The following is a 21,964-nucleotide window of genomic DNA, read 5'->3' on the forward strand; positions in this document are numbered from 1 at the left end:
AACACTAGCTACTTTATGCTTACCAGGAATTTCTCTATTTACACGATAGATACATTGGAAACTTTGTTACTATATTTCCTGTGCAATAAGATACTAATTAAACAGCCTGACCAGACTATCTACAAAACAGAAGTTGGTAACAAAATTACTTCAACTGTGTCATTTATTGCTCTGTATATTGTCTATATCTTGTTTTGTGACCTTTATTGCATTTAAATATAGATAGTGTGCTTTAAAAAAAAAAAAATATTCTGTGAAAGCTACCTGGTCCAACTATCCGTGCCCAAACCGTGAGGAGACAGATTGTTCTAAATTATTACGCACAGATTAAGCACCGATATACAACTCCGTTACTACAAATTAAGTGCAAAAGAGATCTAAATCAATTGGTCACACAATACTGCCTTAATACAGAACTTGGAGATAACCTCCAATCTTGAATACAAATACTTGTATTACTTTGTGTTGTTTGTTGTGTGTGTCCTCTTACTGTCCATGAAAATACTGTTAAAAGTTATGTATTTAAAACATTTTGTCCGTCATACAAAACACATATTAGCCATACTTTGGACACCGATAAGTGTTTAAGCATAGTACAGCAAATTACCCATATCATACATATTTCATGTCTTTCTTTCATAAGAGTGCCCCAGAAACAAAGTGTGCTTTCTTCTTCTTTTGCCTTCCACGGCAATTACTACCGATGAGAACACATCTCATCAGAAACATTAGCAATTGTGGATAACTAATATCAATTGACATTACCGTACGATATTGACCTGTGCACTGGTTTCTCCTTCTCCCCCTTTCCCTTACCACAATGTGATCAAAATATTGTCAAAACATTCTCAGTGGTTACTTACCTGGTCTGGCGGTCAGCTGATCTGGCCTTCCAGCCAATCCAGTGGCAAGTAATGCTAACCCCTAACCTGCCTCTCTAGCGCCCACTACTGCGACCTAAAGGTGCCCATACACAGATCCGATTCTTGATGATGTCATCGAGTCCGACAGATTGGGCTGATATATCGGGTGAAATGGGCCCAAATCGGAGGAGGTGTTTGACAGCAAATAGTTGATTTGTTCCCCAAAATTTCCAGATTTTCATTCTAAACAGCCAGATTGGAAAGATAATCTTCTAGTGTGTATGGGCCTTAAGTCATAGAAAGTTGGGATCTGGCATTGCCATTTAGCTGTCCTTTGTGGTTGATTTGTCATGGAATGACAGATAATAAATGTAGTGTGCCATCTCTTCTAATTGACATAGTTATCCAATGGTTTTGTGATGATTTGGGTGAAACACATTAGTCTGCCCATACATCAGCTGTTTGAGATTAACTATTTAGGGGTTCTGTTCTTGGACCTCTTCTACAATCTATATATACCTATATAGGTGAACTTATCAGCTCTTTGTTTCCAATATATTCTCTTTACTGAGGACACTTGTGGCCTAGTTCAGAGATGAACATAAACCCAATTTTTATGCACATATGTGATATTTTTAGATGTGCCCAGAAGCAGCACTGCACATGTACAGATCTGGGGCTGTAATGCTGCTCATTGTGCCCCAAATGCTGCAGGATGACTGGGAGAGGGGGGGGGGGGGCAACAGGCAGCATTGCAAAACCTGGGAGTAGGTCTGCTTCGTTTTAAGGTTGTGCTGAGACTACTGTCTACATTCTCGGATGCAGCTTTGCTGACCTCAACAGTATGATTTATCCAGACCTCCTGAAATGTCCAATGGTCGGGACGATGATCTGGGATCATGGATGTAGCTGATATTGTAATTGGAAACCTCCAATTACTCAATTGGTCATTGGAGGGATAAGGCGAAGAACACCTTCTAGGAGGTAGGAAGAGCAGATGGCGGAATGGTTAGCATTACTGCCTCACAGGTCCTGATGTCATGGGTTAGATACCCACATGGCCCTAATGGTGCGGAGTTTGTAAAGACAGGTTATAATAACAATAAATCTAAAAAAGTTAGCCCAGTTCCGGCACAGAATTGTTTGGGAAAGGGCATTATCTGAAACATTCCACATAGTTTGTAACACACGGTAGAGGCAGTGTGGTGGCATGGCTTCCAATGGCCCCTGGGCCACTTATATCACTTTTCCATGGACTTAAAAATCCTGGGTTTTTGCACGTTAAAAACGCGCACCAACTTGGGACTTTTGTCACCAAAAAAATGGTGGCGAGGTCTAGTGACCCAGGATTTTTACCAGAGATTGGAGCAAGGTTTTTTGGTGGTAAAACCCGGGTAACAAGCCATAAAGGCTCTTACTTGGGTTTTTTGACCCGGGCAGGGCATTGTGCAAGCGCCTTCCACTGCCCACCCACTGCTGACAGCCCACCCTGCCCGTGGTGCCCGCCCGTTGGTTACTTACCTCCCACCAGTGCCTGCCCATCACTGACCCAACCCCCGCACCAGCGTTCATCTGCCTTGCACTGACACGGGTGGAGGAAGCAGTGCATTAATCCTACAGGCATTAGCAGGAAACTCAGTGACCTCACACAGCCAGCAACGGGACACAGAGGGACCAGATTCCTGGCCGCACACTACTCCTTAATATAATGACACGCATACCCCTCACTTCCAATCCATTCGTAGTTACTGTGGATATTTCAAGTTAAGAGGAGGGTTTACTTTAATAAAATCCTTAAACAAGGGGTATGAGAATTTTTTTTGGGAACCGCTGTCTTATGTAATGGTTAAGAGTGTAAAGGCCCATACACATGAGGTGATTTCAGAGCTATTTGTAAGTGATTAGAAATTGCCCGTGTTGCCTACTTTTGAAAACTAGTATCAGGGAGATTATAGTTAGTAGTAGAATTTTGCACAGTGCCCAATTGAGTGGGCGTGTCATGCTCCACCCAAAGGGATATGGAGAGATTTGGAAAAGAGATTGTGAACGTTGCACCTAGAAGCGTGGGTGTGTACTGCTACATCTGAGGGGAATCTTTTAAAATGACTTATATCCAAATGTAGATGAGCCCCAAAGCAGTTACTAAGAGCTACTATACTTGGTAAAGTGCTGGGAAATGGTGCTGATGATTCAATGTAAATGTGACTATCTCTCATTCTTTTTTTCCCCCAAAAATGTAACATAGTAATGTGGGCTAGGTGACATGAGGGAGATTGCTAGACTAATGAGGGAGAGAGGGAGATTGCTGCTATGTCAGGGAGTCTAATTCATGAGGGGAGGAAACTATGATGTAATAGTATAATGAGAGCTAGGTGACATGAGGGAGATTGCTAGACTAATGAGGGAGAGAGGGAGATTGCTGATATGTCAGGGAGTCTACTACAGAAAGCAGGAGGGGAGGTAACTATGATGTAACAGTGTAATGTGGGCTAGGTGGCATGAGGGAGATTGCTAGACTAATAAGGGAAAGCTGGAGATTGCTGTTATTTCAGGGACTCAATCTTTCTCTCTCTCTCTCTATATCTATATATATATATATATATATATATATATATATATATATATATATATATATATATATATATTGAATTTGTTTCCCTGGAGTTGAGGGTAGGCAACTAAAATATATATATGAGGATAGGCTGCACGGCCGAAACATGTCAGAGCATTGTTTGCAATAAATTTGCACTTTTTGCACTAAGAGTCCGTGAGTGCCGCCTCATTGCTACATATTTACATGGGACAGAGACGTCCGTAGTGGAAGGCACCGGGCAAGCAACACTTGGTGATTCGACCCAGAGGAGTGCCAGGCCCTTGGGACATATATATATATATATATATATAACAGAGATGTGCAGGCTCTGATTTACTCTGATTTCTGCTTTGAAATCAGAGTAATTCAGAGTAAATCAGAGCCTGCACATATCTAATATACAGAGGCGTAACTATCGTCCCGCAGCCCCCGCCGTGGTGGGGAGGCGCTGAGGGTATGTGGGCGCCGGGGGGGGCTGCGGGACGACAGTCACTGTCTGGCTGCCTGTGTGCACCGTCCGGGTCCCAGCTCTCCCGGCTATTGCTGCAGCGCTGCTCTCACTGATACAAAAAGTGACACTTGGAAAATGGCTGCCCCCATACCGCAGACAGTTTTTCGTCTGCTGTATGGGGGCAGCCATTTTCCAAGTGTCTCTTTCGTTAGCAGGGAGAGCCGGGACCCGGCGCGGACGGATGCGGCCCAAGGTAAAATACACACACACACACGCTCTCTCCCCTCAATCCCCCCCCCCTGCGCGCGCGCCACGGCTCCCCGCTGCTTGGTTTTTGTTTTTTTTAGGGGGGGGGGCGCCCCCCTGCATTTTCGGCAGGGGGGCGCACAATTATTAGTTACGCCTCTGTTAATATATAGTGCATTTGGGAAATGCATGCTCATCACAGTATCAGCGGGGTGCAGCAAGTTAAATACCACAGAACAATCATTGGAGAGGTGTCACCCAATTCAGTGGCAGCCAGAACCAGTACACCCTTAGAAATCCTTTAATTCAAACTATTTTTTTTGGCATAAAGGACTTTGTGGATACTTCTCTGAGGATGCTGGTCCTGTTTATCAGTGGATTGGGTGACATCTCTCCTATGATTGATCTGTGGTGTATGTATGTATATATATATATATATATATATATATATCTCCAGAAATTCCGCACCTATAGCATCCAAGGCAACTGGTGCTCAACTCCAGGGAAACAAATACAATAAATATATATAGAAAGATTGAGGGCACTCACCGATATGATTAAAACATGTTTAATAGTATTCAGTATCTTACATCAAGGTTGTTAACGTTTCGGTCCCATTAGGGTCCTTTGTCAAGCAGCAGCAATAGAGTGCACTCCTTCCATACCAAGCACCTGTTGGAAGGAGTACACTCTATTGCTGCTGCTTTTTTTGACAACGGACCCTAATGGGACCGAAACGTTAACAACCTTGATGTAAGATACTGATATTATTAAACTTTTTTTCATCATATTGGTGAGTGCCCCCAATGTTTCTATCTATATGTATATATATCAGGTATTATGATGGTTCAAGTTTCCTAAAACCCCATGTTTGACGCTGGGTCGCTGACTTCTTCTGAGTATCTATAAACCCAGCAGCCTAGTGCCTTGGAGAGCTCCCCCTGGCGGCTGCCAAAGGGATTGTGACATTCCCAATGACATAGGTAAAGATGTGTTTATATAACGCATCTTCTCCCTCAGCATCCTATGATAAGTCATTTGCATAGGCGTGCTGACGTCATCGTACATGACTAGCCGTCTTCCAGCTCACGCTGCAGGGATCCGCCATCTTACTACACCCAACATTATACTGCGAAGCGCCAGGTGCCTATTTACATGACGGCGCTGGTACAGGAGAACAGTGTTAGGGGTGCGAGCGCCAGAACATAACCTGTCTTCCCGATATGGCTGTGTAATAGCGGCGCCTAGGCGCACTGGGAGTACCAAGATGGCGGCCGGATGGCGTCTGTCCGCCCGCGGCGACTGGTGACGTCCGGCGCCGGGATTGGTCCGGCCGGCTAGCGGCCCCGTGCGATGCGCTCCGCTCTGCCATTGGTGGCGATGCGACAGGAGGGTCGCGGTGGTTAATGGGAGGGAGAAAACATGGCGGCCGAGCCGACTAAAGCGGAGATCCAAGCCGTGTTTCGGCGGCTGCGGGCCACTGCCACCAACAAGGTGAGTCCGGGCCCGTTATACCGCACTGCCTGATGGGGGACTACAAGTGCCAGCATGTCATGTCACTTAGAACCGTTCAGGGCATGCTGGGACTTGTAGTGCAATAGCATCCGGCCAGCAGAATGCTGCTACCCACTTCTGTTGTGTGAGAGGGCAGCCAGGGGATCTGAGGTGTGTAATGTCACATGGGGGTGATGCCCTGTGCCCCTGCTCACATCCCCCGCTGCCTTACCTAGCCCCTGCCATCACTTACACCAGCCATGGCCTCATCGCTCGCCCATAATAACCATCGGTGTCACTGTATTGTATTACAATTGCATTTGGCATTAATGTATCATTCATCTAGCACAATCTATAAGGTCAGTAACCGGTTGCTGTGATCAGTCGGAACCATCCGAGCAGGGGGTGGAGAGTGACATGAAGGGCTGTTTGGGCAAATTACCATATGCGTACGCCACGCGTTTCATGGGTGTTCCCATGAAACTGCTGGGCGTACGCATGGTAATGCGGCCGTGACGCGTGTGTGTGTGTACAACTGACATAGCCGGATGTCAGCTGCCCACCCATCTCCCTGCTTTCACACGGAAAAACGGCAGCCTGACCGCTCCGTCCATCATTCGATGGTGGCGACCATCGGAGGATGGGGGAGGTTCCCAAAGATGGGGGGAGGTGTTCACATGAAACATCAACTCGCGGTCCGGTCGCTCGGAGTCTTACCGTATTCGGACGGTGAGAGCGATCCGTACGGTAGGCGGGGCTAAGAACACTCGGTGGCCGTTTGAAAATACGCATCTGTCCGAGTCAACTAGAATAAGGAGCATCGTGCTTAGATAAAAGGACCTCTGGTTGCATTTATGACACTATCCTTTTACTCTGCGGACATATTAGTCATACATATGGACATACAGATGGGGCGGACATAATGGTCTGTCCCTTATCAGCATTGATATTCTGCGCTGCGTCCTGTGTTCCTAATTAGTCTCTACCAAATCTAGTGACACTTTGGTTGTTAGATCACGCTATAGATAGTTCTGAATAGGGAGCGATGAATTATGGCCGTCTTGTATCTATGGGGGTGATTTTAGGGGGGTGACATCACCCCGTGTGTAGGGCCAGCTGTCGCCCAACGATTAAGATCTAGCATGGATAAACCTAGTTAATCAGCAGTCAGGGCCAGTGTTCTGACTAGGGAACACTGTCCCTGACCGATCACACAGCACAAATCAAGTCGCTGCTGAGTGATCTATATTGCTCAGATCGCTCAGCAACCTCTCCCCATGTGAAGGCCCCTTTATGTATGAATTATCTTAAGAGAGTTATCGTAATTGCATTATTCTCCTAAATAACTTGTATTTTTTCATTGGAAAATAATAAAATGTGGCGTATATTATACAACCACTTTGGATGTGTATCCTTCCCATACAGTGTAGTATTATTATTATTTGATAGGATATGCTTTTTCTTTAGGTGTAGGCTTTGGCATATATTCAATGCCGTGGGCGAGCGGTGACTGCGAGCAGGACATTTTGCTCGCAGTCACCGCTCACCCTGTCAGTATTCAACTGACCCCCCTCATTCGCAAATTCCCCCTCGCTCCGTTTTTTGAGCGAGGGGGAATTTGCGAATGTGCCTCCAAAAGCTGCGAGAGCCGAGGCTAATTACAGCGAGTTTGCTGCACTAGCCGCGGCTCTCGCAGTTTAGGGGAATCCTCGCAGTTCTGTGACTGCGAGGATTCCCCCGGAACGTTGCATAGTGCGAGCGGCCGGCGCGGGGGTTAAACTGCGAGGATCACTGGTTTTCTGTGATCCTCGCAGTTTAACCCCCTCGCCGGCCGCTCGCACCGGCATTGAATACTGGCCATTGTCTTTGGAGGTGTACCCCCTTCCCCCCTAGTAACAGCACAGTGCCACACAATGGATGGTATTGCAATGGACCCCAGAAATCTCTGAGAGCGTAAAGATCCCAAGAATAGATTGATTTCTCTTTGACCATAATCCTGGTAATCTCAGGGCAGGTTCCTCCCCTATTGTGCTGTTAACACCAGGCTGCCACGTCATCACAAAAATAAAGTGACCCTATTCAGAGACACTAACTCCGGCCATATACTGAATGATGATCACGGAGATTGGGCTGATGCTGATGTACATACAGTACACTGGATGTCAATGACCCACAATTAATCAGCGCATAGAACCGTCCGGATCATCAAATATGTTTGTCGCTCTGCCATTTCTATGCAGTGACCTATCACGGTGCCCTCGCCTCATTAAGTGAATGGACACACAGGAAATAGTTACTCAGCGGTTTGTCGGATCGGGTGTCAATCTTGTTGTGTCTGGCCAATGAGATGTAAGCGTCTGTGGTGTAATTGAACACGAACAGGTGTTTAATATCTTCCCTTTGCGTCGCCCTCCGGATCCCCGCCAGGTTTCTCCATAGTCTTGCAGAAGGGATTCTGACAGCATGATGAACACAATTCTGAAAGTGACATTAGATGTGTGTAGATTTAATCTCTGTTGTTGTCTAGTGAAGGCTGTATGTGCATACAAGTAAAGTTGCATGGCTCCCAGAGTTTCCTAGCATAGGTTAGTTATTGTAAACTGCTGCTGCTGGCAGTGTGCATGCCAACCACAGGGTATATAGAATGGGTAATCTGTTCTCATAAGGCCACAATAAGGGTATAAAAGTTCTGCAAACGCGGCTGCTAGTCTACAGCCACATTTTGGTTTGTAAATGTGCCACCGTGCAGGTTCCACGTAGTGCTTCACCTATAATCTGTAAATATGTTTGTTTCCCATTGGTAGGTGATGACAGATACAGCCTGACTTTCCTCCACGCTGGGTTTTTGTTTCCCGCTGCAGGTTATTCCTATGCTGATGTTTTATATTCATTCTTGTGATCTCTGTTTTTTCTCAGTCCTGCTTTGACTGTGGTGCTAAGAATCCTAGCTGGGCCAGTATCACCTATGGAGTGTTTCTATGCATTGACTGCTCGGGGATACATCGGTCCCTGGGCGTTCACCTTAGCTTCATCAGGTGAGTGGTGATAAATGCAGCAAGCAGTAATCTGGGACCATACGGAGTGGATTTCTATACATACTGTATTCTGCTTCCGCTTGACTTTGGTGTCTCATCTATAGGTCAACTGAACTGGATTCCAACTGGAGCTGGTTCCAGCTGAGGTGTATGCAAGTTGGTGGCAATGCCAATGCGGTGGGTACCTGTTGCCTGCCTTGTGGATTGTGGTGCAGCTGGTTGTTCCTAAGCTTTTGTATGTCATTGCGACGTATGCTGATCAGCACTAACAGAGTGTTTTGTTGTGCCCTTGCAGAACGCTTTTTTCCACAAGCATGGCTGCACCACCAACGACACCAATGCCAAGTACAACAGTCGTAGCGCTCACGTGTACCGGGAGAAGATCCGGCAACTGGCCACCACCGCCATGTCTAAACATGACACTGAAGTGAGTGCTCCTTAAGGGATGTTCCACTCGTAAACTGATCACTGTAAAAGCAATAATGCCTAATTAGAGGTATTTCGTCTGACACATGCTTACGTAAAGCTGTAGATTAGTAATGGTGAACAAGCAGGAAATTCGGCATCGCCAGGCACACCAACACCTTTAGGTGGTGCTGCTCCAGCTTCCTGGGCTCCCAGCTCAGCCAACAGGATTGGAGCGTGTTCCATCACTGTTCTGAGCATTGGCTTTATGGCTGAGGTTTAGTGAACAAGAGTGCTCTAGGCACCAGCTCCGATCACTGTAATGAATATGTGCAATGCTTGGGGAGTGTAAAGTGCAAGTTACTGTATGTTACTTCATATTTCTAGAAAGCTGTAAATTAGCTCTTGTTTTCAGTGGAGACATTACATAATGTTCTCTGTTCAAATGGCAGCCGAATCAAAGAGTTTATTAGCTGCTGTGTGTTAGACACGTGGTCTGTGTGACAGTAGGAGTGCCGTGGCTCTGTGTACTGACCAAAGCTGTATTTGTGGTCTCCTCCTCCAGCTTATTAGCTGCTGTAGGTTAGACACGTGGTATGTGTGACAGTAGGAGTGCCGTGGCTCTGTGTACTGACCAAAGCTGTATTTGTGGTCTCCTCCTCTCTAGCTTATTAGCTGCTGTGGGGTAGACACGTGGTCTGCGTGACAGTAGGAGTGCCGTGGCTCTGTGTACTGACCAAAGCTGTATTTGTGGTCTCCTCCTCTCTAGCTTATTAGCTGCTGTGGGTTAGACACGTGGTCTGTGTGACAGTAGGAGTGCCGTGGATGGGTGTACTGACCGAAGCTGTATTTGTGGTCTCCTTTTCTCTAGCTTTATGAGCTGCTGTGTGATAGACATGTGGTCTGTGTGACGGTAGGAGTGCCGTGGCTGTGTGTACTGACCGAAGCTGTATCTGTGGTCTCTTCCTGCTCTCTAGCTTATTAGCTGCTGTGGGTTAGACACGTGGTCTGCGTGACAGTAGGAGTGCCATGGCTAGGTGTACTGACCGAAGCTGTCTCTGTGGTCTCCTCCTGCTCTCTAGCTTATTAGCTGCTGTGTGATAGACACGTGGTCTGTGTGACAGTAGGAGTGCCGTGGCTCTGTGTACTGACTGAAGCTGTATTTGTGGCCTCCTCCTCTCTAGCTTTATTAGCTGCTGTGGGTTAGACACGTGGTCTGCGTGACAGTAGGAGTGCCGTGGCTCTGTGTACTGACTGAAGCTGTATTTGTGGTCTCCTCCTCTCTAGCTTATTAGCTGCTGTGTGTTAGACACGTGGTCTGTGTGACAGTAGGAGTGCCGTGACTGTGTGTACTGACCATAGCTGTATTTGTGGTCTCAACCTCTCTAGCTTATTAGCTGCTGTGTGTTAGACATGTGGTCTGTGTGACAGTAGGAGTGCCGTGGCTGTGTGTACTGACCGAAGCTGTATCTGTGGTCTCCTCCTCTCTAGCTTATTAGCTGCTGTGTGTTAGACACGTGATCTGTGTGACAGTAGGAGTGCCGTGGCTCCGTGTACTGACTGAAGCTGTATTTGTGGACTCCTCCTCTCTAGCTTATTAGCTGCTGTGGGTTAGACACGTGGTCTGTGTGACAGTAGGAGTGCCGTGGCTGTGTGTACTGACCGAAGCTGTATCTGTGGTCTCCTCCTCTCTAGCTTATTAGCTGCTGTGTGTTAGACACGTGATCTGTGACAGTAGGAGTGCCGTGGCTGTGTGTACTGACCATAGCTGTATTTGTGGTCTCAACCTCTCTAGCTTTATTAGCTGCTGTGTGTTAGACACATGGTCTGTGTGACAGTAGGAGTGCCGTGGCTGGGTGTACTGATCAAAGCTGTATCTGTGGTCTCCTCCTCTCTAGCTCTGGATAGACGGCCTCAATTTTTCCCTTTCAAACTCACCAGAGAAGAAGGAATCTGACTTCTTTGCTGAGCTAACCCAGGTATGATCTACATACAATTATATAATTGGTAAATTTGTCCATTTTAGATCGATTCTGTCTGTTGTTTCTCTATTGCTTCCTATAAAATGATAGACCAAATCTGGTTGCTATGGGCAACAACACCTCCATTTTTTAGAAGCGTTAGTAAATGTATCCCTCAGTGATACCTGTCAGTCCTGGCAATAGCTTATCTCTGAGTAGGTGATGATGGATACAAGTCTAACTGCACTTGTTAGTCTTCCAGCTCCTGGGAGGCAGCCCCGGTGGTAGAGCAGATATCGGATACAGGTCCACCTGCAGCAAAACTACCCAGCAGCACCCCTGCAAGCAGCGAGGCCCCCTGTAAGTGTTTGTTTATACACTGCTGATGTAACGGTGTCTCTGATGTCCTAATACCCATCATTGTTCTTGCAGGCGCCGTGCCTGGACCCTGCGTCGATAATCTCAGCACATCACCCCAGGCACCACTGGGTAAGGGAATCCTCTCTTTCCTTATCACTTGCCACTGTCATTCTGAGTGGCTCAGAGCTCTCACGTCAGGCTGCGGAGTACAGGAGCGGAATGTCGAATCTCTATAACTATATAATACGTAGGGTCAAAGGTTTTGCAGCACAACATGGTTATATGGCCTCTGTAGTGTGGTGGAAGATGCACGGGGCCATCAAGCTAATCTCTTACTGCTTCCTTTGCTCAGTATTGAAATCTCTTCAGTCAGCAGAGACCAGTAAGTGTCTGAACGTTGGGGAAAACATCTTGTAATAGTCCCAAAATACTAGTTATCTGCTTAAGAGGGAAACCGTTGTTCACCAATCCTGTTAACTTACCTGTTCTGGCCAAGCTGTGTGCTTACATCCAGTTTGCATATAGGCACCAAAAAGAGGCTAAAAAGGAATTTATTTCTGGTAATATCTGAGTTATTTATTTTAAAAAAAAAGAAAGAAATGTTTTACATTAGTGTTTAACACAGGGTTTGACAAAACGCATGGGCCCATGTCGCCATGGCGACTAGATTCTACTTCCTGGCGATCCGATTTTGCCAGGAAGTAGATCCCGCTGGGCTGAGCTTGCGTTAATGGAAACAGCCGGGCAGAGCGGTAGACAACCCACCCGACTGTATCAGAGCAGGACGGCGGCGCGGCTATTTTAAAACTGAAGGCGGCTCGCAAGCCAGTTGGAGCTCGCAGTTCGGGAGACGCAGTTGAAGCTCCTGATTGGCTGTCGGACCACAAGCTCTGATAAGCTTGGGAGCCGCCTCAAGTTTTGAAATAGCTGGGAAAATGGTCAGAACACCAGACACCTGGGGCGATCACTCAAAATAAGCCGTTGACCTCATTTGAGCAGGGACTTGTTTAATTTGAGGACTTTAACCTTGGGTGTTGCATGTAGCCACATCGCAGAACAAACTGACATTATTGACATCCCACCTCTGTGTATGGACCAGTAATTGCGAGTAGCTTGTAAATACAGCGCAGAGTGTCGTTCCAAGAATTGGTTCTATCACTGTACTTTCTGCTGTTCCGCAAAACTGTAGCCCATGGATATCCCCTCATCTCTAGGTAAATGTTCATAGCTCCACAATAAAACGTGTTAAGTCTGATTACAAATGCAGGTCGTCTTTTCTTCTGTATGTGTGTGTTTGTCTTTTATAGTATCATGCGTTGGTTATTACATGCACCCAATATGCTCTACTCCTGAATATTTGAGAAACCATCCAAATGAAGCCAACAGGGGCCGGCTGTTCCAGCTGTTCTTCTGCTGGTAGCCTTCTCTTGTGCCCCGTACGCCTATTGAGCATACATACTTGTCCCCTTTCTTCCGTAGACCTGGCTATGTGCCTGTCTGATCAGAAGCTGACCCCCAGCACAGGTGAACAGACGGTGACTTGCCTGGCTGGCTCCGGCTGCGTGTGCTTGGCATGTCTGTGCCGTTTGTTAGCCTGGACTGTCCTAGATCATCTGTAAGGCAGGCTGCACATCTGCGACTTTGCTGCTGTAACATGAATCATTTGTTCCTATGGCGTAATCCACGCTATGGCGAAGAATGATCTAGAAGGCTCTAAATGGATCTGCACATGGGTAACGCAGAGGAGCCCTCTGTTGCTGGAGTAAAGTCGCCCACGTGTACCCATTTTCTGGTGTCTTTCTGCACAGCCGGGCATACGCCTTCTGCCCTGGATGCTGCGGTACTAACCTTGTTTCTTGCACGGGGTAAACTGCTGTGCTGGCACTTTGACCTTTATATTCTAACACCCAATGCATGCGTGCTGCAGACCTTTCCTACTTCTGCCACTTTCTTCTAGAAGTGAAGCCCTCTCTCATCGGGAAGAAGAAACCCACCGCTGCTAAGAAAGGAGTGAGTACCGCTAGGTAGATGGAGAGCCTACTGCCAGCACCCGTGGCACGGGAGAGCAGCTCTCACGTTGTGCTGTCTTTCAGTTGGGTGCCAAGAAAGGTCTCGGTGCCCAGAAAGTGAGCAGCCAGAGTTTCAGCGAGATTGAGCGGCGGGCACAGGTGACGGAGAAGCTAAGGGAGCAGCAGGCCGCGGAGCTACAGAAAGAAGCCGAGGAGTCTCTGTAAGTGTTCTGCTTTCCTCGTCCCTCCCTTTTGTATGTGTGTAATGCCGCGTTCTCACTTCTATATATACTCTCTGTCTAGCGTGTCGTCTATGAGGCTGGCCTACCATGAGCTGCAGATAGACCGGAAGAAGGAGGAGAAGAAGCTGCAGAACCTGGAAGGGAAGAAGAGAGAGCAGGCTGAGCGGCTGGGTATGGGCCTGGCGCCCCGCAGGTATGCGATGTGCCAGCCCATACTCATTAGTTTCAGAACTGCTGCCTGTCCACGCTGAAGGGTGCAGTACACTCTATTATGTACTGTGTGGGGTTTTTTGTTTTGTTTTCTTGTCCTTCTTTTTCTCCTTTTTTGTCCTTCTCTAAATTTCTCAAACAGCCATTTCTTTGTTTTTGCAGTTCAATCTCGCACTCGGTGCTGACAGAGATGCACGTGATTGAGCAGGAGACACCTGTCACTACAAAATCCTCCCGCTCTCAGCTCGACCTCCTGGAAGATTCCAGCTTCACCGCCGGTCCTCCGAAGTATGTGTATAGGGCGTTGCTCTGCCAAACGTTGTGTTTTCTATTGTCCTAAAGTTCTGTTGAGAAGTGCGCAGGAGATATTCTCATTCATTGTGGTCTTTGCAAGTGATTTACTGCTTTTGTGGATTCCCTGGAGCCTGACCTGGTTTTGTTACCCATCAGATATAAGGACAACCCATTCTCGTTAGGAGAAGGCTTTAGCTCGTCGTGGGAAACGGAGACATCAACATGGGGGACTGTGGATAAAGGCGAGGAGGAGCGTGAGGTGACAATCTCCAGTATTCAGCCAGCACGGGACCGGTGAGTAGTCTGCTTGCTGCTAATGTGTCTTATTTCAGGCATTGGGGTCTGATTCTTTAGTCACAGGCTAAGCGGCCACAGTGTGCCCCAGGAAATTAACGTCTCTTGGGTTGACCGCACTGCTCCTAGACACCCCCCCCCCCCCCCCCCCCCCGCATGTGAACACAGCGGTCATCCTTATAAGCTCTCATCCGCATCAACCATGTTCTTGGTGCAAAAGATCGGTCTGAAGTCAACTAGATATTTGTGTATACTCCATTCTACATAGACCTGAACTGTGTCCATGGTATATAAGTGAAGATCTGTCTGACTTGCATGAGACTGAATAGATCACAGATCCCTGGAGAGGCATAGCTCTGGTTTGGGCACCACTGGACCCATGGGCGTTCCTAAAAATTGCAGATGCAACCGCTTTAGGTGTATCGGGCCTGTAAACGAGCGTTGTATCTGTAGAACGAAGTGACACCTGTGAAAATATAAAGGGTCATATTTTTTTTTTTGTTTACAGCTCTTATGGGTATTGTAGTCGCAGGACGCCTTGCCCTACTGTTGGCTATGATGCCTTTTGCTGCAGTGTCTGCCCCACAGTGCCCCCTCTGTTGGTTGCTCCTGCCAGGCTATTTCTGATGACACTTTGCAGCAGTCGGCATTGCTCGGGAGATTCCAAGTTAACGGGTGGTGTGGTGCGCGGTCTTTCTCTCCTGCGGTCTGGCACCGACGCGTTCTGTGCTCATCGGCTTTTTTAGTTTTGCTAAAGAGTTATTTTATTTATAATCAAGTGGCTCTTTATTTGTGCTGCAAACCAGGCGCTTTGGATCATTACCTCTCATTATGGATTGTCAGATCTTCACTGGTGCTGCAAATGGCGCTCTATATACAGAACATCTGTGTGTAATTTGCAGGGTGGCGGTCAGTTATAACCGTTCATGGCAGAGAACACATGATCTAGCTACATCCAGTGGATTAGAGGTCTGCACATCCTTAGGGTCCATTGTATGCATGTGCGAGAGCTCGCATTCCCCCCTTAGCCATGGTTAGCATGCTGCGGAGTGTAAGTGGTGACCGGGACTATTCTACTGAGCCCATCGTTCTGTCCAGCAGCCCGTCGCCATCGTTCTGTCCACCGGAGCGTCGCCATCGTTCTGTCCAGCAGCCCGTCGCCATCGTTCTGTCCACCGGAGCGTCGCCATCGTTCTGTCCACCGGAGCGTCGCCATCGTTCTGTCCACCGGAGCGTCGCCATCGTTCTGTCCACCGGAGCGTCTCCATCGTTCTGTCCACCAGAGCGTCGCCATCGTTCTGTCCACCGGAGCGTCGCCATTGTTCTGTCCACCAGCCCGTCGCCATTGTTCTGTCCACCAGCCCGTCGCCATTGTTCTGTCCACCAGCCCGTCGCCATTGTTCTGTCCACCAGCCCGTCGCCATCGTTCTGTCCACCAGCCCGTCGCCATCGTTCTGTCCACCAGCCCGTCGCCATCGTTCTGTCCACCAGCCCGTCGCCATCGTTCTGTCCACCAGCCCGTCGCCATCGTTCTGTCCACCAGCCCGTCGCCATCGTTCTGTCCACCAGCCCGTCGCCATCGTTCTGTCCACCTGCCCGTCGCCATCGTTCTGTCCACCTGCCCGTCGCCATCGTTCTGTCCACCAGCCCGTCGCCATCGTTCTGTCCACCAGCCCGTCGCCATCGTTCTGTCCACCAGCCCGTCGCCATCGTTCTGTCCACCAGCCCGTCGCCATCGTTCTGTCCACCAGCCCGTCGCCATCGTTCTGTCCACCAGCCCGTCGCCATCGTTCTGTCCACCAGCCCGTCACCGACTTGGGTGCACAATTGCTGCCCTGTAAATCTGAATCGGGCCCTCTGTCAATGTTATGGGTAGGTAGGGTGAATTATAACGTTGAATAATTTAGCGGCAATGTTATCTCTATCTCTATATATCTCTATCTGACCAGTTTACAATGTGTCCATCCCCCACAGACCTGCAAACAGGAGAAAACCAGAGAGCACTCCATCCCCAGAGTCTAATGAAGCCCGCACAAAATTTGCCAGTGCCAAAGCCATCTCCTCGGACATGTTCTTTGGGAGAGAGCAGGATGCTGAGGTGAGTCCTCGGCCGACATCTATGCGGTTGTATTCTCTTTGTGTGGTGGGAAGGGGGGGTGCCGGTGGAGGAGCGCTCGTTCATTCGGGCGACGCGCCACAGCTTTCCGACTCAGCACGCCGTTTGGTAATAGGGATTGCGCGCGTCTCCTTGCCGCAAATGGGGGCACATGCATCTCACGCACACGCGTCCCATTCTCGGTCACTGGCGTGCCAAGACGGAAAGCTGTGGCGCACCGGCCGGACGAATGAGTGCGGCTCCATCTGTAGATGGCTTCAGTGATTCACTAGGGTTCTACTGATACAGGACTCTCTGTTCCCAAAAACATGGGGGGGGGGGAGTTTTGAGAAGTGTAAGTTGCTAAGGGCAACATACAAACGCTCAATTAAGTACATTTACCCCAAAGAGTGAGTAAAATGATTACGTATTAATTTCATGAAAGAGGAGTTCTCCTTTCTGGTATAATGTGATGTGACTGCGCATTGCACAAATGGCCGGGTTCCCCCAAGGACCCTGTGGGATCCATTGATGTGGAAACCACCAGCCAATGTCCCTGCATGCACGGCTCCTGCTCAGTGGTGCATAATATATCAGCAATTGCTCTGCATGACCGGGCCCCTGTGCTCTCAGCCATACACGCCTGTAACTGGGCAGTGACAGGTTAATGTCCCCCCCCCCCCCAACCCCTCTGTGCTCTCAGCCATACACGCCTGTAACTGGGCAGTGACAGGTTAATGTCCCTCTCCCCCTCCCCCCCCCCCCCCCCCCCACCCCTCTGTGCTCTCAGCCATACACACCTGTAACTGGGCAGTGACAGGTTAATGCCCCTCTCTCTCCCAACCCCTCTGTGCGCTCAGCCGTACACGCCTGTAACTGGGCAGTGACAGGTTAATGTCCCGTCCCCCCCCCCCCCCAACCCCTCTGTGCTCTCAGCCATACACGCCTGTAACTGGGCAGTGACAGGTTAATGCCCCTCTCTCTCCCAACCCCTCTGTGCTCTCAGCCATACACGCCTGTAACTGGGCAGTGACAGGTTAATGTCCCCCCCCCCCCCCAACCCCTCTGTGCTCTCAGCCATACATGCCTGTAACTGGGCAGTGACAGGTTAATGTCCCTCTCTCCCCAACCCCTCTGTGCGCTCAGCCGTACACGCCTGTAACTGGGCAGTGACAGGTTAATGCCCCTCTCTCCCCCCAACCCCTCTGTGCGCTCAGCCATACACGCCTGTAACTGGGCAGTGACAGGTTAATGTCCCCCGTCCCCCCCCCCCCCCCAACCCCTCTGTGCTCTCAGCCATACACGCCTGTAACTGGGCAGTGACAGGTTAATGCCCCTCTCTCCCCCAACCCCTCTGTGCTCTCAACCATACACGCCTGTAACTGGGCAGTGACAGGTTAATGTCCCTCCCCCCCCAACCCCTCTGTGCTCTCGGCCATACACGCCTGTAACTGGGCAGTGACAGGTTAATGTCCCCCTCTGTAGAATGCTGCTGTGCTGTTCATTCTGCTACATTACACGCTGCACTTTCAGGCCACAGTACAAGCAATATTGGGCCTTATTCAGACCTGATCGCAGGGGAAATGTTGCTGTCAAAATGGGCAAAACCATGCTGCACTGCAGGTGGGGCAGATGTAACATGTGCAGAGTTAGATTTGGAGGGGGGGAGTTATTTTGTTTCTGTGCAAGGTAAATACTGGCTGCTTTATTCTTACACTGCAGTATAGATTTCAGTTTGAACACACCCCACCCAAGTCTAACTCTCTCTGGACATGTTACATCTGCCCCACCTGCAGTGCACATGGTTTTGCCCATTTTGAGAACAGATTTTCCCTGCGATCAGATCTGAATTAGGCCCAATGTCTGCACTTCGTAGGAGAGTAATAAATCTATCGGTTGTCTCAGCAGCAGAGGAAGATCCCGCTTACAGTTCAGACCGCTGCATTAGATCTTCCATCTGTATAGAGAGATCCTACCTTCCAGCATACAAACATGGGGCAAAATAAGCCCCACGCTATAGCAGACCTGCTGCTAGTATACACCCATGTTGGTGTAAGTAATGGCCCATGTCAGAGGGCTGCCCTTGGGGACAGTTGTTACGGATGCTGCCTGACTTGTAATGACGACCGTTTCTTCCCCGCACAGTATGAAGCAAGATCCCGCCTGCAGCAGCTGTCGTCTAGCACCTCCATCAGCTCCGCCGACCTCTTTGGAGATGCAGACTCGGTAAACGCAGCAGGTAAGTGCTCTTTGTAACGTGTGTCGTCATAGCAAAATAATGCTGGGTACACCTATGATATAATGTGTATTCAGGAACCTCGCTCTCCATGGGACCAGGTGGGGGCTGGCTAGTGATATCCTCTGTCGTCCAGCATGTACAGATAACGGGGGACATCACCGCCACCCCCGCGGCAGCGCATTTAGTTCCCACATAACAGTATTGCTGCACAGACCGGCAGCACTTGCAGTAATTCCCCCACTGCTCCTGGCGTCTGCACCTGCTGTCCTACATCGTGACTCCTTTGCACGGCACTTAATAAGAACACAGGTGACCTGGGACTAAGGCTGAGCTTGTACGTTGCTACAGCCAGAGCAGAGACTAATCCAAATGTCCTCCCAGATTTCACGCTGAGTCTGAGGGAAACGTTGGTATCATTTATATGGTTTTGGTAATTTCATGTCTTTTCTAACCAATCTCCGTCCAAAATATCCTATTATCACTGATGCCCTTTCGGCCAAGACAGCCAGATGCCATAATTAATGACCAATGAGCCTGATCACAAGACATATTTGTTCTATGTATCGGAGAAGAGGACGCCGGCATTAGTGGCAATGACTGTGAGGTGCCACATGTGCAGACTGTTTTCCTGGCACCTCGTGATCACCAATGATAACTGCTTTTGTAATGTTATATTTTATTATTGCATTGTCCTGGATGGGCCTCAGACATAATATAATATTGTGAGGTAGGTTTGGATTACTCACAGCTGCAGTTTCCCTAGGTAACGCGCTGCCGTCTGCTGACATCGCCAACTTTAAGCAAGGAGTGAAATCTGTGGCAGGGAAGATGGCCGTCCTGGCAAACGGTGTGATGAACACTCTACAGGTAACATGGCCACTCCCCCACATGCCCTCTGACCCACGATGTGTCATAGGTGGATACACGCTGACCATCTGCTTTCCCTCCTCCCATAGGACCGATACAGCTCCTATTAGCACCTCACAGGAGAGGAACGACTTCTATAGCATCTTCCCCATGTAGCCACCAGATACCGGCTGGGGAGATGGAGAGGCCAGAAACGGAGAAGCAAAACTTTTTGTCTATGAAGCCGGTGGCGCATGCCCCACTTTTTATTTTTATTTTTTTATTTTTACTTCAGAAAATGGCCGCTTCACCTCAGACTTCCTCTATCTAACACCATATCCGCTACAGGAGCACGTCTCTCCTCACGTCCAGTGTCTGTCTGTGCCCATCAGCCGCTCCCGGTTGCCGTGGCGGCTCCTGCTGCTCTTCCTCCCCACTAGGGCCGTCTGGAGACACCGCTTTTAACTTGTGTGTTAGTGCGAGATGACTATTTGGGGTCTTTACGGCAGACCCTGTCACGTAGATGAAGGCAGAGTGTTTATACATAGCATGCCCTGAGTGCGGGGTGAGAATGTGTGTGGTAGAGAAGATGTTGGGCTCCTCATCCTAGAGATTTAATGACTGTTACTGTCCGGATGACGCTGCGTATCCTATTTGCTTTATTAACTTCTCTCTCTGAATTCCGTGACTTGAATTATTTGAGAAGAGCTGGACCTGGCCTGGGAAGTGAGTGCTTGTGTCCTGGGATGGCGGGAGAGACTCCATAGAGACTGCTTGCATGAGTATTTATTTAGTAGTCTCTTGGTGCACTGGCGGCTGCCTTCCGGAGGTGGGCGGTTGGCTATGGTAATGACGTACATGCCCCTTGGAACATCACATACAGTGTTTGCCAGATAACAATGAATAAAGATACTGAGGCACAAAGGCTTCCTTGTCTCATTGTCTTCCAGTGTGAGGGCGAGGTGGAATATTACCTGTGGTCCGGCAGTCTGGTGGTTCCGCTAATATCGGGAATCCCACCACACACATACTGTAGACACTGGGAGACTTTCAGCTTGAATGCCGCCCAGTGTGTCTGGGGTAGCGGTGAGCACTAATACCACCGCTCATCGGCTGGTATATGGAAAGTCACCAACCCCGGGAATAGGGCTAAAGCGAGCAAAACTCGCTTTAGCCATCATTTTGACTGGCTTTTAACTAGTTCCTTTTAACCCCTCAGTGGTTATTTTTATTTTTTTAAGATAGCGCTTCCCACTAGCGTTCCATAAAAAAAACACCACTGTCTCTCCCGCGGTGGGGCAATGCCACTGAGCACTGTATCAGCTGCTGCCCGGCCCTGCCCCCGGCAATCTGGTTGTGTGCGTTGTGACGTTACAAGGCCACATCGCACACAGTCGGCGGGGGTTTGGGGCAGGGCAGCGATCAGCTCAGTGGCGCTGCCTGGCGCTAAGACGTGGAGACAGCATCAATCCTGAGAATTTTCCGGGTTTACCAGTCTGGGCACTGAAGCATGGCCCAATTCTCGGGAGTGCCAGTGAAGGGGTTAATAAGTACAGTACAGTAGATGTCTATAAAAGTCTGATCTTCATATACACATCGCAGCACATTAGGTGTGAATTTCCTAAACTCCTATCGTGCTTTAGTCCAGATGGTTAAATCAAATTGACAGTTGTGTTAACCCTTTGAGTGCTAAGTGAGTTTGTCAAAATAAGTGTGAAAAAGTAAAAATGTTTTTCCTCATAATGACCCAGTGGTGTAACTAGAAATGTAGCTCCCCCCTGCCAAAAACCACACACACCTCCCCCTGCCAAAAACCACACACACACACCTCCCCCCCTGCCAAAAAAACACACACACACACACACACACACACACACACACACACACACACACACACACACACACACACACACACACACACACACACACACACACACACACACACACACACACACACACACACACACACTGAGAGCAGGTAGAGAATGAAAAGTACCCGCACTGCTTTAATCGTTCAGTGGGGCCAGGTGGAGAGCAATCTGAATTCAGCAGCAGGTTCTCTCAAGCGGTTGAAGGGCCGGTGCCAGGGTGTCAAGCACCCTCCTTTTCCTAAAGGGACAGCGCACACAAATAAAGGGTGTGGTATCATAAGAAATAGGCATGGCCCTATTTAATGACACCATACAGTAGTGTCCTCTTATTTACATTACATTGCACATGGTGCTAGGAGGGGTGGGACAGATGTAGGGAGCAATGCTGGGCAGAGAGAGAGACAGATGTGGGAAGAGGAGGGGGGGGGGGGGGGACAGTTGCTTGGCAGAGGGGGC

At 48.9% G+C, this 21,964-nt stretch overlaps 1 protein-coding gene across 2 annotated transcripts; it reads left to right on the forward strand.

The window, feature by feature from the left end:
- The first annotated feature begins 5,396 nt into the window (after positions 1 to 5,396).
- Positions 5,397 to 20,561, forward strand: ARFGAP2 (ARF GTPase activating protein 2). 2 transcript variants are annotated; one of them, XM_083164449.1, is made up of 17 exons: positions 5,397 to 5,647; positions 8,564 to 8,682; positions 8,787 to 8,859; positions 8,978 to 9,109; positions 10,986 to 11,066; positions 11,303 to 11,408; positions 11,481 to 11,537; positions 12,888 to 12,932; positions 13,366 to 13,418; positions 13,502 to 13,638; positions 13,721 to 13,852; positions 14,032 to 14,157; positions 14,320 to 14,457; positions 16,432 to 16,555; positions 18,698 to 18,791; positions 19,555 to 19,658; positions 19,748 to 20,561. In XM_083164449.1, the coding sequence occupies exons 1-17, from the start codon at positions 5,576 to 5,578 to the stop codon at positions 19,766 to 19,768; spliced, it is 1,614 nt and encodes a 537-aa protein (XP_083020575.1). In that variant the 5' UTR covers positions 5,397 to 5,575; the 3' UTR covers positions 19,769 to 20,561. The 2 variants fall into 2 exon arrangements, with proteins under 2 accessions (XP_083020575.1, XP_083020574.1); XM_083164448.1 differs by lacking the exon at positions 12,888 to 12,932 and having other exon boundaries at positions 5,400 to 5,647.
- The last annotated feature ends 1,403 nt before the right edge of the window (positions 20,562 to 21,964 follow it).

The sequence above is a fragment of the Crinia signifera genome, chromosome 11, assembly GCF_055691185.1.
Source record: "Crinia signifera chromosome 11, ASM5569118v1, whole genome shotgun sequence".
Taxonomy (NCBI): Eukaryota; Metazoa; Chordata; class Amphibia; order Anura; family Myobatrachidae; genus Crinia; species Crinia signifera.